We start from the raw sequence: 14,033 nt of genomic DNA on the forward strand, positions 1-14,033 counted from the left end.
GTATGACAATGGATAGTGGACATTAGACATTGCATTAGACATTCATCTCTCTAACGATGAAGGGAAATATCGTAGTGAAACCTGCATGTCCACGAAGGTTCACAACCTTTGGAAAATGTGTTTGAACAATATGCACTAGGTAACTTAAACAGATACTGTACCTGTACTATGAGTACCTTCTTCTTCTTGGGGTTCCTCTCCTATCGGACGTTGGACTACATCATGGCAATTCTGGCTTTAGAGGTTGCCGCTCTGAAGAGCGAGGTGGTACTGCAACCGAACCATTCTCGCAAATTTTTCAACCAGGAGTGCCGCTTTCTACCAATACTTCGTTTTTCACCGATTTTGCCTTGGATGATAAACTGGAGTAACCATAAGATCCAATTTTTTCTTCAGAGTTTATTGAGTACTTCTACATTTGTGTACAACTGAATTCACTCTGGGGCACTTCCCAGAACACCCCGACCAGAACCAATTAAAGGCCTAAACCCGTGCCCAGCAGTGGAACATATACTGGGTTTATGATGACTCCCTAAACAGTTTAAAGTTTAGATGAAAATGATGAGAACGCAAACTTCCTATACTTTACAGGTCGTGCCTCCATCTACATCTTGAGGACAGCATTTGGCCTGGACTGGAGCGAGAGAATCAGAGTTATCTACGCGGGTGACGACGTCACTGATGAAGATGCAATGCAGGTCAGTTACAACTTTAGAATTCAGCGCAATGGAGATAAATTCATTACAACTCACGGTATCCTACTACAAGTTTTGTTATCTCATTATTACCTAATAAAGAGTAAGGAAGCTTTCCTAGTGATCGGAAATTTTAAAAATTCTAAAAATAAACTATACTAGAACGTTTTAAGACATGATCTATTTTAAAAAACAAATTTATATAAAAAGGTTCATGATAAACGACCATAAAATTATATTAATAGTTGTGAGTAGAATAATGTTAGTATTGGTAGCGTAGTTCTAATCTAATATACTTAATCTTCGTGTTCAGGCTTTGAAAGGTATGGCAGCAACATTCCGCATCGCGTCTTCGAGCATCACTAAGACATCAGCCGAGAGGCGATTGTCCTCTACGGACTCGGTTCTAGCCATGCTCAAGTGGGTGGAACGCCACTTCTCCCGCCGCAAGCCCAGAGCCAACTCCCTCACCTACAAGAACGCTAGAAAAGCAAGAGACAGCATACAAATGCACATGTCCTACCAATTGCCCCCAAAGACATCGCCGAAGGCGTCACCACCTCGCAGCCGAGAACATAGCGACAAATCTTCCAGTGGATCTGAATCCAGTTAATTTTGTCATTCCGCTGGTAGGTAGGAGCTGTAGCAAACCAGACACTCTTGATCTTAAGACCAAGTTAAATGTAAATATAGCAGATTGAGAGCATCTATGGGTCTTTTAGTTTCTGTATCGCAGCTTTTGTTTGTCAGTGGACGTATGCAATGCTGTCCAGTCTGTGCAATAACTAGGACTTCATTTGAGATTATAAAACAACTTATAAACAATGCCAAAAATTGCCTTCTTAAAGTCAATTGGATAGTCAGTTTTTAAATTGATACTCGAGAATTTTACTCGTAATTTTGAATTAAATATTTTATAAATTTTTATACAGGAGTTCGCGTAGTGCACAAAACAATTAACAGTATTGATTGTTATTGATTGTTCCTAATATTTCAAAGCAAACTATTTTAAAACATTTTACACTTATTTCGTTGATTACGACGAATTTAGATGTGACTGAATTTTTGAAAAATGTACTTAGTAATGCCCTAAATATCAAGAAATACCAAACATTTCCATATTCTTTGTTTAATAATATTTCTAATGCATATTTTGAGCATAGATGCTTTTATACATGATATTTATACATTTACTGCTTAGGATAACTCTTCGACGTAACTACGTATGCTCTACATTTTACTATATTTATGTGATAGAAGTGATAATTTTAGATTTAAGTACTTATGGCTATGTGTAGGTATGGTATATATGTCTGCTAAGAAAAACATCGTGCATTTCTTTCAAATAGACTAGACAAAACAAGGGAAACTATCTAGAATGAAAATGAAAATGAAGGTAATTTTTCAGTTGTCTATATTTATCTGAAATGTAACTATAGTCAAAAACCTTTTTCTGTATCAAATATATCTCTAAAAGAGATGAAAGTGCATATTTATGAAAATTTCGGAATATTATTAATAATGGTGTTTGATTTAAGTTCAATTTGACAACATAGTCTTTGTTTGTTACTAAATTTGAACCAATTTTATTCTCTAAATATTATAATTAGTAAATGTGTGTATATTTGTTTCATGGAATGTTGAGAGAGTAGAAGTAGTCTTCGTATAGTGTATGTGGCAGGATTTAGCACAATTATCCAAAAATCGCACTGAAATAACTCGAATTTCTTTGTCGCGTTTATTTTTAGAACTATAAATGTTTTATAAGGATTGCAATAAAAATTACAAACAGACGGAAAATAGCCTTTTAATTGATAAATATGTACAAAATTGTGTCGTTTATACCCTTAATTCGGAAAAATATAAATACTTCTCTGTTTTTTGACAACTTAGCAAAGAATTCTTCCCATATCACTACACATATACAAATGACCTGTCTCCGAAAAGCTTACAAAACATAAAAATTCTCTACTAAGTTGTCAACCTTTAGCGAATCATCTGGAATGTTAATAATGCACATTGTGCTATATTATAACGCAATTAATTAAACAATAGCGAATATACGACGGACCAGAGCACCCGCTCTAGTCATAATAAATATAATTATTAATCAAAATTGTAAAGCGTGTGTTTGCTTAAGACTTACGGACTATTTTTAAATGCTTTTACTGGCACCATTCTCTCGCATAATACTCTATATGAATTCAGATGTTGCTCTTTGACTATTCTCACCATAAGCCAGCGCGTAACTGCCTATATTTTATGCATTAATTCTTTGTAGTGCAGTTTTTTGCTTTTAACTTCAACTTTTGTATCTATGGCTCCGTCGTTTTGCGCGACGATTTCGCCAACGTCACAGGATTTTACAAGTTGTTTCTTCAAAGTCAAAAGCATGTTTCCTGTGAACAATTATAAAACACAGAGAGTGCGATGGAATTGCATGATTTAATTCTGCCTTCACCTTTCCCACATCGGGGGACTAGACGTAGGGGTTCCATCCCTATACTGTGAATATTCCAAAGATTCGCACGAAGCGTTACGCTTCCATATTTATATGGCGAACGGTTTTGGAGTGGAATTCCTTGCCTGCAGACATGTTCTCTGAACGCGAACTTGGACCTTTTCAAGGCTAAAGTAAATATGCATTATTTAGGTGTGCATGCTTCATTGTCACTTTCCATCATGTGAGATGAAGGTAAAATGCGCGCTTATTATATCATTAAATAAAAAATCAAAGGTTAACATTGGTGCCATGTGGTACAATGTACCAAGTCCAAATTAAGACTATATACAATACATGAAACATTTATGAATAAAACATTTGGCATTGTGCAGAACGTATCTTCATATCTAATAATCTCATGTTGTTATGGCCATTCCCAGAGTCATGAGCTCTACCAATAGTAATAATATGGGGCTCCATTACACATGATACACAAAATACAATATGTTTCTCATAAGCACAGCTTAGATACTAAAGTAAATTTTTATTGAATTGACATTCAATTTTTTTTGTGAAATGACTCCACTAGTTTGTTATAAATATTTATAAAAAGGTCCAACACTTAAAAAAAATCCTTTGATCCGGCCGAACTGGAACCGACGTGTCCTAGCAAACCGTGCAAGACGCTATGCCAACTAACCCGCGAGACGAACCAGCGGAACTCACGAAGATCTCTATGGTTGTTGTCGGATCTTAGTATTTGGTTATCAACGACTTTTTAGCCGTAGCGCCATCTATGAGAAATCTATGAAAGTATTTCGTCATCGTCGGATCGAACTTTATATTAATAATTATAACAAATTAGATACTAACGATCAATTTTTCTTACCTTCTGTTTATATACAGCTATACAACCCCTTCTCACCCTAGTGCCATTACTGGAACACTTCTTGCACTAGCACAATTTGTACTCTTCACAAACTGTCTAAAGCAAACACATCTTAATACATTAAATGTAAACTCACTTACTATATTCACAAATTATCTCTAACAGTCCATATCACATCACTAATGTACACTTTACACATTACTATGAGAGACGACTAGCCAAGATAAGATAAAGTAGAAGAGGCATATTGGATACACAGCCAATGCTTTCTTGCCTTCCGGTTGACTGTCCCCGAGGAACTTTGTAGCAGCTGGAAATGGTATACAATGAATTTAATTCTGATTGCAAATTTCAAAGTACTGCAGATTAGAGAAGTGATAACTGATTTCAAAAACAAGGTTTTTTGTTTATATTTAAGTTGATTTTGAAATTAGTTACGAGTTTGTAACTCTAATGATTAATGAGAGCACTTGTTGGCATTTCAATATTAGTAAGCCAAATATGTATTTGCTCATTTTACTCACACATTTTTTAATTTTTTAATTGGATGTTATCCCCAAATTTACAATGTCGCGTGGAAGTGGATTTTTGTAACAAAATTGTATAGTGAACAACAATACAACATCCAACATCCAACTATACACCTTTATTCGAACATCGCCTCCAGTGCAATGGAACAAGATCCGTGCAACTTGATGTGCTGCCGTCTGTACATAGCGTATTAAACTCTATGGCTCAATTTATACTGCGGCGGAACTGAATGGAAGCGATCTTTTTGTAACGATGCTTTGCATATAGCGTATTGAATTTATGGTCAATTGTGTAACGTACAAACTAGATACGAGCCAAAAGTCAGGTCACGCGTCTTCCTCGGAATTCTCGCGCATTCGAATTCCGCAGCTGTCGTCGGCGACGCCTGGCAAATCCGCGAGAAGTCTCGCGAAGACAGACGCTTGAGACGCAGATGACGCTTCCATTCCGTTCCGTTCCGCCGTAATGTAATTGAGCCTATCTCAACTGTAAAATGTACAAACTAGATACGATGTATCGTATCTAGTTTGTACAAGTACTGTAGTACCTGAAAGGAATTTCCGAGACTGCGAGAATTATCCGGAAAACGCGCGACTTGTGTTTTGGCTACTTTGCACCTTACACAATTGACACAAAGTTCATTATGCTATGTCCAAACATACTAATAAAATTTTTTACTAATAAAATTCAGCCTAACTCTTGGGGAATACGAAGACTTTCACATACAAAAGTACAACACAGTTCAATTCACAAATTTACTTACCGAAAGTAGCCCAAACGTAACCGACTATAGAAATGACAAGCCGGAGGAAGAAGAGGAACGTGCTTTGCGTACTGAATAAGATGATACGACATACTATCAGCGCCATCGCGATAGGCAGCAGGCAGTAACCCAGCACGCATACTGACTGGAAGAATGAGCTGCAACATTAGAAAAATGCTGGTCAGATCATGTGGTAGCTACTTCATTTCAGCCGAAAGCTACAACAACCGGTTTGGCGCTGCTAAGGGTGCATTCCCATTATGTCGTGACGGTAGATAGTCGTGCAGTTTTTATCGGGACGTTTTATGTGACTGTCGTCACGTTTTAATCGTGGCGTTTTAGTTATCATCAGACAACTGTCGTTCTAACTCTGCCCATTGTCACGACAGTCGTAACGACAAAAAGTCGTGACTTTTTTTAAATATACAATGCACAACACTGTAAACTGCACGACTATCTGTCGTCACAACATATTGGGAACGCGCCCTAAGGTCTTAACGTTTTATTTATCGTTTCACGACGCCGACGGTCGCATCTAGCCTGTTCCTGTATCACGACCATCTGTCGTGACTGTATCGTGGACGTTTATTTTATCGTTGAGCGACTGTCGTGTCTAGTTGTTCCCACTAGATCGTGACGACAATAATTCAAAAGGTTCAGGGCAGTCGCCTTGTCGTTTGTACGACAGGTTTATTTGAAGATGCAATTACCTGTCGTCACATTTTTATCGTGACGTTTTATTTATCGTCAGACGATTGTCGTTCCAGCTTTTCCCATTGTCTCACAGTCTGTCGTCGTAACGTCAAAAAAGTCGTGAACGACAGTTAATTGTGTTGTACTATATGTGAACAACTTCATTTAAATATACAAGCTACGACACTTTAAACTGCTTTACTAATGTCACGACATAATGAAAACGCGCCCTTACATCCAGCGAATTCTATGCCAGGTCGTCAGCGAATTCTATCCTTGTGGGTGACGAATACTACTCGCAAAGCCGAAATTTATATCGACTACTAATAAAACAAAATTAAGTAAATAGAGATCTACATTTAGACAAATTTCGATAGAAATTCAAAAATCTTTACAAGTATGTTTTAATGCTTTTTTTTAGAATAAAATAGAATACGTTTATTTGCCAGGATACAGTAATTACAAAGGTCTTAAGTAAAATTAGGTACATTGTATTCAACCTGCAAGCAGATGTGGGATTCAATGTTTAGTCTCTATAGTTTCTAATTAACGTAATGAATTTGTAAATTCTAAGTATTCTTTATTACTATAGAAGCAACGTGTCAAAAGCCATTTTGTCAATTTTAATTTAAAAGTATGTCCTTGTAACAATTTAATTTGTTTGGCAATTTATTGTAAATAATTATACACATGTTGAAGCAGTTATTCTTATAAATTACTTTATGGCAATGACAACGAGGTTGGTATAAGAGATTCATAATTTTTGATCTAGTTTGCCTTTGAATGACTTCACCGCGTGTTTTAAAATATTGAGGATGAGAATTGACAAATACGCAGAAATCCCTAATGTACATGCATGGCCAAGGTAATATGATCAGCCTTTTGAACAGCGGTTTGCAACTGTCATCGAACCACGCGCCGCAAATTGCTCGAATATACTTCTTCTAGACTTTAAACGCTCTTTCTAAGATTACTGAGTTGCCCCATAGTACAAGACCGTAGCTGAGCACGGACGAAACGTAGCCGTGATAGGCCGTCAGTTTGCCTTAGTCTTCGTAAAGCATAAACAAATAAGTTTAGGTTCATGTACATCTGTTCGATGTGTTCCTTCCGATTAAGGTTCTTGTCGATTGTTAACCCAAGAAAGTTAAATGTGTCTACTTCATCTACAGTATCAGAGTTGTAATTAATTTTAATCGGTATGGGATTTGAGTTGTAAGATCTAAATATTATAATTTTGGTTTTACTTATATTAATATTCAAGTCTTTGATGTCCATCCAACTTATTACATCTACTAATACTACTCTACTGCTGCTTATAGTTTGATGTCATATGTTACTTGAAATTTTCTTATAAGTTTGATTTTCCCTACGTAATTTTATTAATATTAGTAAATAATAAGGCTCATTATCACTTACATGTTACCACCCAGCAATTTAGAATTGAATGTAACAACAGTGGCTCCGATCCAGACCAACACAAATACTTCTGCAAACTCGGGACCGCCGTCGTTGGAATTATCTGCCCGTTCCGCTGAGCCCTGCAAGATGGTCGCCATCAATGTGCAGAGTAGAAGCGGGCCCCAAAGGTCCCCTGAAAAGAAAAGTTAGAGATGATTATGGAAGAGAAATGCGTAATTCTTGTCGTTGTATGCTATTGTTAGAGGACATGCAACACTCAAACTAATCCGTTTAGTTATTAAATACAAAGATCGAACACAAAGAAAAATTCCTTCGACCCGGCAGGACTCGAACCACGGGACCACGTAATTCCGTCCCCATCGCTCTTCTAACTACGCTTCAAAATTCTTCTGTGTCTGTTATAAGATCTTTGCATAGAGTATTTCGGCTTTCGACGCACAAAAAAATATAATGAATATCGCGGTGGTTAAGCATAGTAAATTCAATAAACAATAGAGCGTGAAACATACAGAGAGCGGTTGCGGCCCTAATCGTGTCCGTCGCGTGAGACGCGCTGTTCCTTTGCCATCACACACAATTCGGGCGCGAGTCGGTAGCGGGTCGGGCGTGCTCGACTAGATAGCGGCAACAGTTACATCGCAAACGCAGTCCCGCGTGTTGATCTTCGTCTATATAAATACACGAAATTACACACGCCCCGGGTATACGACCCGACACGCGCCCATCCCGCACTTGCTCTCTGTGTGTTTAGGTTTAAGAGTGTAAAGTATAAATATGTTTAACAGTCAGACTATCCCACTGATGAAAAATGGTTACTGCCGTCTTGTCTTTCTCTATATTCCAAACAGGTACAGCGGTGGTATTAATCCAGGCTAATTCTGCATAAAACCTATCACCTTTGAAACTACAAGTAACTACAACTAATTGAACTATAAAGTAATAGTTAGGTAAAATAGAAACTAAAGACTTACATTCCTTTAAGAGACTAGTTTTCTCTCTAGGGATGAGAACATGGAAAAATTTGTTGCCCACCGCTCTGAGGTCACGGAGCTAGAAAATAATAATACTACATTAGTCTAACACTAATAATTTAAATATCATAACATGCATACTTTGTCAAAGCGCCTAATACAATTTGTATACAAAATTTGCATTCCAGTGAAGGGAATGGACCAACAATCAAAAGGACTACTAATCTCCATACTACAGATTGTAAGGCTCAATTTATATTGCGGCGGAACTGAAGGAAGCGAATTTTTGTAACGACAAACGCTCGCGCATTCCGCGGAAGATTGTGGCGCGTATCTAGTTTGTACGTTAAGCTAGTAGCTTTAATAAACTGCAGCTCATTAATATAAAACGAATTGTTACAAAAATAGATATTTGATATACGTCGCAAACTCTGGTGTGCCAACAGTTACTAAATACCCAACTACGCTGTTTTATATCACGATTAGCCTAGTCCTCTTTTAGGTCCATGGTTCTAGATATGGTCTGTGTTTGGGTTTGGCAAGGTTATCACCACCCAAAATAGGCACCACGTCATCAACTTCTGAATACTTGTTCACTAAACCAATGCTAGAGCAAATAAAATTGTGATGACTTCACATACATTATAAAATCAGAAGCAACTAAGGCCATATCGTCTGGGTAACTATCATTAGCAAAACAGAGCTGTTTCAATGACCAATAGTGTTTTACCATTTTGACTAAACAAATAGTTCTTAATAAGCATATAAAGAAAAATAGATATACAGGATATAGATTTGGTCAATTAATTCCATCAAGGCAAATTTATGAGATACAAAACCATTGTAAAATGGCCCCTTTGAAAAAACTGCCCCATATAAAATGTTATATTGCTGATTGAGAGGGGATGGTATGGTGTAACCGGCTGTTGTGTGCAATTCGACTTCCAAGCGCTTATACAGCAGTTGTGCCTTTTTTCGTTTTGAGGGCAAAATAGTTAATTTAATATATTGTATAATAAAAACTTACAAATGTTTCTTTAATAGGTTCATCCAGTGTGTTAAACTCCACGCTGTTTTGAGCTGCTGACCCAGGTATATTCATTTCACCCTCCACCATTCCTACTCCTACATCCCCGGCAGGATACATCTGTTTTCAAAATATTATAAAGAATTTATTAGGGTATAAAATGTTTAGTAACTTAGCTGAGCTGGACTTGAATGTTGGACTTGGACCATGGACAGTAAGTGGCACAGGGTTGTATTTAATTTTAGGAGTGACTTTTAAGATTTTGAATATTCAAAGACAATCACACACATTAGGGCCGTGCCCGGAATGTGGATGTGCTCTGCTCCGTTAGGGGCTCAGAAAATATAACTGCATACATTTTGAATGAACTTGTTCACACATGTCCGTGTCCAGGTTGGGACGGGCCCGGATATCAAACAACAGCCCGGCCACATTTTGGGCATAACCTGATGTGTGTGGATAGTACTTAAGTGTTAAACTAATATTCAGTGTTTAATATTGACTATCAGCTGTACTGTGGTGCATTGGTGTAACCTACAAAAATCTAAGAAGACAAAATCCATCATCACCATCATCCTATTGTAGTCCAGTGCTGGACATAGGTCTCACCCAATGTGCACCATTTCACCAGGGTCGTTTTATTTTTTTTATCAGCCCAGATAGCACTGTGGCTTGATAGATGCACACATTTGCTTAATCTCACGGTGCACTGGATTAGGAAAGCACATGTCGCACACACCATTACATTATACAATTGAAGCCTTTACGTGGTGTTTAAAATATTTTTGACATGTCAAATAATTTTTTTTTATAAATAATAATATTTATAAAAAATAAAATTTTCTATATACAAACTTGCATTTCAATTCTATTTTATGATCAGACCATAATCAAAACTAATCCATGATCTTGGTATAAAAATATCAATATGTAAGTGTTGTATTTATTTAATTTTAATGTAATGGTACAGATTACAGAAAACTGATTAAAACACTACTTTAAAACAATGTAAAGAGAAAAAAAAATTCTCCAATGACAACTGTACTCAGAAACAAAAAAATATAAATAGTGATTTTGTAAATTAAGAAAAAAAAACAAAAATGGAACAGTTTTTTTTAAATACAAATTTAAAATAAATCAAAATATACACTTCTATATTAAAATACTAAGTTAAAATTTTAGTGACAAACTTTTTGGATGCATGAATCCTATCATGGAATATGTCATGATTACATAGTTAATTTATTTAACAAAGGTTATTTCAATATAGTCAAAATACTACTACGTACTATGATACATGATACTACTAGTACTATGATACTACTTAATTTTTTCACATTATGTTTTATAACTTGTAGATGTACAACTAAAATAATAATGTCACAAAACTATGCTCCAAGCATGTGAATGTTGCACTACTTGTCTTATTATACTACACTGTGATTGCGGTTTCCACTCAAGAACTTATTTCCACCGTCAGTTTAAAAAATAAATTTAGGAGACAATGGAATTCATTTGAAAATGTGCCCATTCCTTCTTTATTTTGATACGTTTAATTTCACACCTTATAAACAACTGTTGATACAAATTACTTACTAAGTCAATTCAGAATGAGTCACAGGAATGAAATTTTGATGCCTCTACTTAAGATTATTAGTAACTAAAAATGATCGTAGCCGTCACATCGCCAATTATCTAGCAAAGTAAAGATTCACGAAACAAAAAAGAACTCGGTTTGTGATAGACACTCCGCTGTAAAGTACCAAAATACCAAGGCAAACAGCTTTTATTGGTGTATAAAATTATATTTAATAATTTGAAATATAAAAGAGTACTGAATTTTAAGAGATGGAAATGTAAACTTACATCATATTTAACGTCGAAACTCGTCATTTCCGAATATGTTAATCAATATATTTAGTAATTAGGCCCAAGTAAATAAATTCCAACACATCAAGCGCACCCTAGAAATTTGACGTTTTGTTTTATGAGCGCTCGTTTTATAGTTATTTCTTCTGGGTACAAATGGTAGTCTAACTAAGAAGAAAAAGTGTAAGAATTATTGCTTAACCCCCCTATTTACTTAATTCCTTTCAATTCACTTTTTTTCTACATTTTTTCAAAACTTTTATATTTTGGTAAATTGTAAGCGGCAAATTAACAATAAAACGAAACTTCATTAAATTCGGATACCGTATCGGGTACAATTTAACGACAAAATAAAATACGAGTGTTAAGCTGATAAGCCAACATACAATTCAATTATATATTATATTATTATAATTCAATATATTCACCGTGAACAAGTCTGTGTGAATATTAAGTGGACTACATTTTTCCACAAAAAAAAATGTCGGTTGAAAGGTTCTGAAGAAGGGACAAACTTCTTTTATAGAAACAAAATGATGGCATGCACTATACAGCCAAGTAATTTGTGTTAAAGGATGCCATTTAAAAAAAACCTTAGGTGTCCTAAGTAGGATTTATTAGAAACTACCTATTTATTATTATATTTTTTTTTCGTATCGGTATCGGAGGGAAAAATACTGGATACCAAAAACTATCGATGCATTTTCCGTATCCCTAGTTCTATGCTCTGACATTGAGGGATTCGCTCTGGACCTTTTGGAGGGAAAAGTGTCGTTTTTGTTTTGACTTTCAATTATTTTGTGAAATCTAGTTTAAAGTGGAATAGGATAGTGCTATTGTGCCTTAATCGAAGATTAAAACGCGAAATTATACGAATCTCGAACTAAAATACCCGTATTGGCCCGTTTTAAGGAATCCCGAGTCAATCAAATTGCCTATTTTCTTTGTGGGCTATATTTATAGAAACATCATTGACTTACAATTATATGAGAAACATAATTAAACTTCATGTTTAGCCAGATGGTTTTGCCAAAGCATTAATAAATTAAAAAAAAATCTGACATTGACATTTGAACATGAATGATTGGAAAACAGTTTTCGATCCGTGTTTTTGTGTATTTTTCGCTGATAAAAACAATTTAAATCTCACATAATACCTATAGTCATTGTGCCAACAATTTAAGTCATCGTTATGCGCATAACGAGCTATGAAAGTCACTGTTAAAAGTAAATATCTTTGTTTTTAAGTCAGTGTTTTCTATTTATTGCTGTGCCATTGAGGGTTGGTTTGTGTTACATAGGCTGGACGGGGGTTGCAACGTGGCGTTGGATCGCGAACGACGACAACTGCGGCATCTGTCGCATGCCCTTCGACAGTTGTTGTCCCGACTGTAAATTGCCAGGCGACGACTGCCCCTTAGTGTGGGGAGCGTGCTCCCACTGCTTCCATATCCATTGCATCGTCAAGTGGCTCCACTCCCAGCCTCAGCAGCAGTGTCCTATGTGCCGCCAGGACTGGAAGTTCAATAACAAGTAGAGACACTTGGTAAGTTATTCACTCTAATAGTGGCATGAAAAATCACTCAAAATACCAACATCAGTAGATATTTTTTGTTTATTTATTTATTAGATAAGTAAATATAAAATGTATGTGAGTGAAACAAAAATAAATAATGTATTAACCCCTTAGTATAAAACATACGACTTATGCAGTAACATGTTAGGTTTAAATGTAATTTATTGGCAATGTAAGTTACATCTTTATTCTCCAGATTATGTGACAATTTATTTATGATGTGTTATGAAGGTAAATTCTGGACACTTTGTACATCATAAAATCCACTTGTTGTTGTATATCTAAAATCATTTCTGTTTTGCCAGTGTCATATTTGGGTATAGGTACCCTTTTTTAATTTTTATGCAAAAAGATGGGAGTTTTTGAAACCTTTGAACTGCGTATTTGTGTATCTGGCTGTCTTTCTATAGCACCTAAACTAATGGACTGATCCCATTGTGTATTCATTTATTTATTCATGATATTCCACATATAAAATACTACAAATTAAATAAATATTGAACATAATACCTTAAAACTAAGTGACTTCTACACTTAAGGAACATCACAGCATGGAATGATAACAATATCCAATGGGTTGTTATAAATTTGTTATAAATTATTACACATGATTTAGCTTATTAAATGATTATAAATGTAGTAAAGAACCAGAAGTAGCAATTATTCGTGATGGAATTTGAAACAGCTCTGACTGTTGTGGTGGTCGAGCTGGGAGTGACCGTGGTACGAAAACAAAATGAGAATGTGAAGGAAGATGGAACAATTCAAATTTAAAATTGAAACATATATTGAAATAATAGGATACAAGCGGAGAGAGGCGATACAAAGAGGTGAGATGATGGTGTAAGGAGGTCACACTGTCACAGGGTTACCTATCAGAATTCTGAAATGACATTTCCCAGTTACAACATTGCTCAAATTTTCATAACCTCGAAAGTAATTTTGACAGGAAAATGTTTTTTCTTTTAAACCTAACTTAACCTAACCTAATTGTGTTTTTGCGATAAACATCCAACATATCCTGAAAGAACAACAGTTTCAATATAATTCGGTTTTCGGGATAATGGAAATTCCAACATTGCATCAGGAAAAAAAAATTCGAGTTTGTGATAAGTTACCTATCCAATGACATATTAAAAATTAGTGTAATATAT

The 14,033-nt window shown here is 35.6% G+C and overlaps 3 protein-coding genes across 3 annotated transcripts in view; 2 read left to right on the forward strand and 1 right to left on the reverse strand.

Moving 5' to 3' along the window:
• Window positions 1-2,495, forward strand: part of LOC113227189 (alpha,alpha-trehalose-phosphate synthase [UDP-forming]) — a 31,970-nt gene extending 29,475 nt beyond the window's left edge. The window contains exons 11-12 of the mRNA XM_026460074.1: window positions 592-698; window positions 1,009-2,495. Coding sequence (XP_026315859.1) covers window positions 592-698; window positions 1,009-1,308 — 407 coding nt within the window. The 3' untranslated portion in view covers window positions 1,309-2,495. The remainder of the gene's footprint in view (window positions 1-591; window positions 699-1,008) is intronic.
• Window positions 2,496-2,581: 86 nt separating this feature from the next.
• Window positions 2,582-11,430, reverse strand: LOC113227190 (protein YIPF6). The gene is made up of 7 exons (XM_026460076.1): window positions 11,301-11,430; window positions 9,435-9,554; window positions 8,408-8,486; window positions 7,434-7,608; window positions 5,322-5,479; window positions 4,028-4,337; window positions 2,582-3,094 (listed from the first exon to the last, which is right to left on the reverse strand). The coding sequence occupies exons 1-6, from the start codon at window positions 11,325-11,327 to the stop codon at window positions 4,219-4,221; spliced, it is 678 nt and encodes a 225-aa protein (XP_026315861.1). The 5' UTR covers window positions 11,328-11,430; the 3' UTR covers window positions 2,582-3,094; window positions 4,028-4,218.
• Window positions 11,431-12,387: 957 nt separating this feature from the next.
• Window positions 12,388-14,033, forward strand: part of LOC113226940 (anaphase-promoting complex subunit 11-like) — a 66,238-nt gene continuing 64,592 nt past the window's right edge. Inside the window, exons 1-2 of the mRNA XM_026459752.1 lie at window positions 12,388-12,530; window positions 12,605-12,849. Coding sequence (XP_026315537.1) covers window positions 12,512-12,530; window positions 12,605-12,840 — 255 coding nt within the window. The 5' untranslated portion in view covers window positions 12,388-12,511 and the 3' untranslated portion in view covers window positions 12,841-12,849. The remainder of the gene's footprint in view (window positions 12,531-12,604; window positions 12,850-14,033) is intronic.

Source organism: Hyposmocoma kahamanoa, unplaced genomic scaffold (genome assembly GCF_003589595.1).
Source record: "Hyposmocoma kahamanoa isolate Upper Pololo Valley unplaced genomic scaffold, ASM358959v1 202, whole genome shotgun sequence".
NCBI lineage: Eukaryota > Metazoa > Arthropoda > Insecta > Lepidoptera > Cosmopterigidae > Hyposmocoma > Hyposmocoma kahamanoa.

Excerpts from the sequence above, each read along its gene's own strand:
- LOC113227190 (XM_026460076.1), bottom strand. The coding sequence starts at position 11,327 with ATGACGAGTTTCGACGTTAAATATGAT. Across the intron at positions 8,487-9,434 it reads AACCTATTAAAGAAACATTT|CTCCGTGACCTCAGAGCGGT; the intron begins GTAAGTTTTTAT and ends ATTATTTTCTAG. Across the intron at positions 4,338-5,321 it reads TTACGTTTGGGCTACTTTCG|CTGCTACAAAGTTCCTCGGG; the intron begins GTAAGTAAATTT and ends TACCATTTCCAG.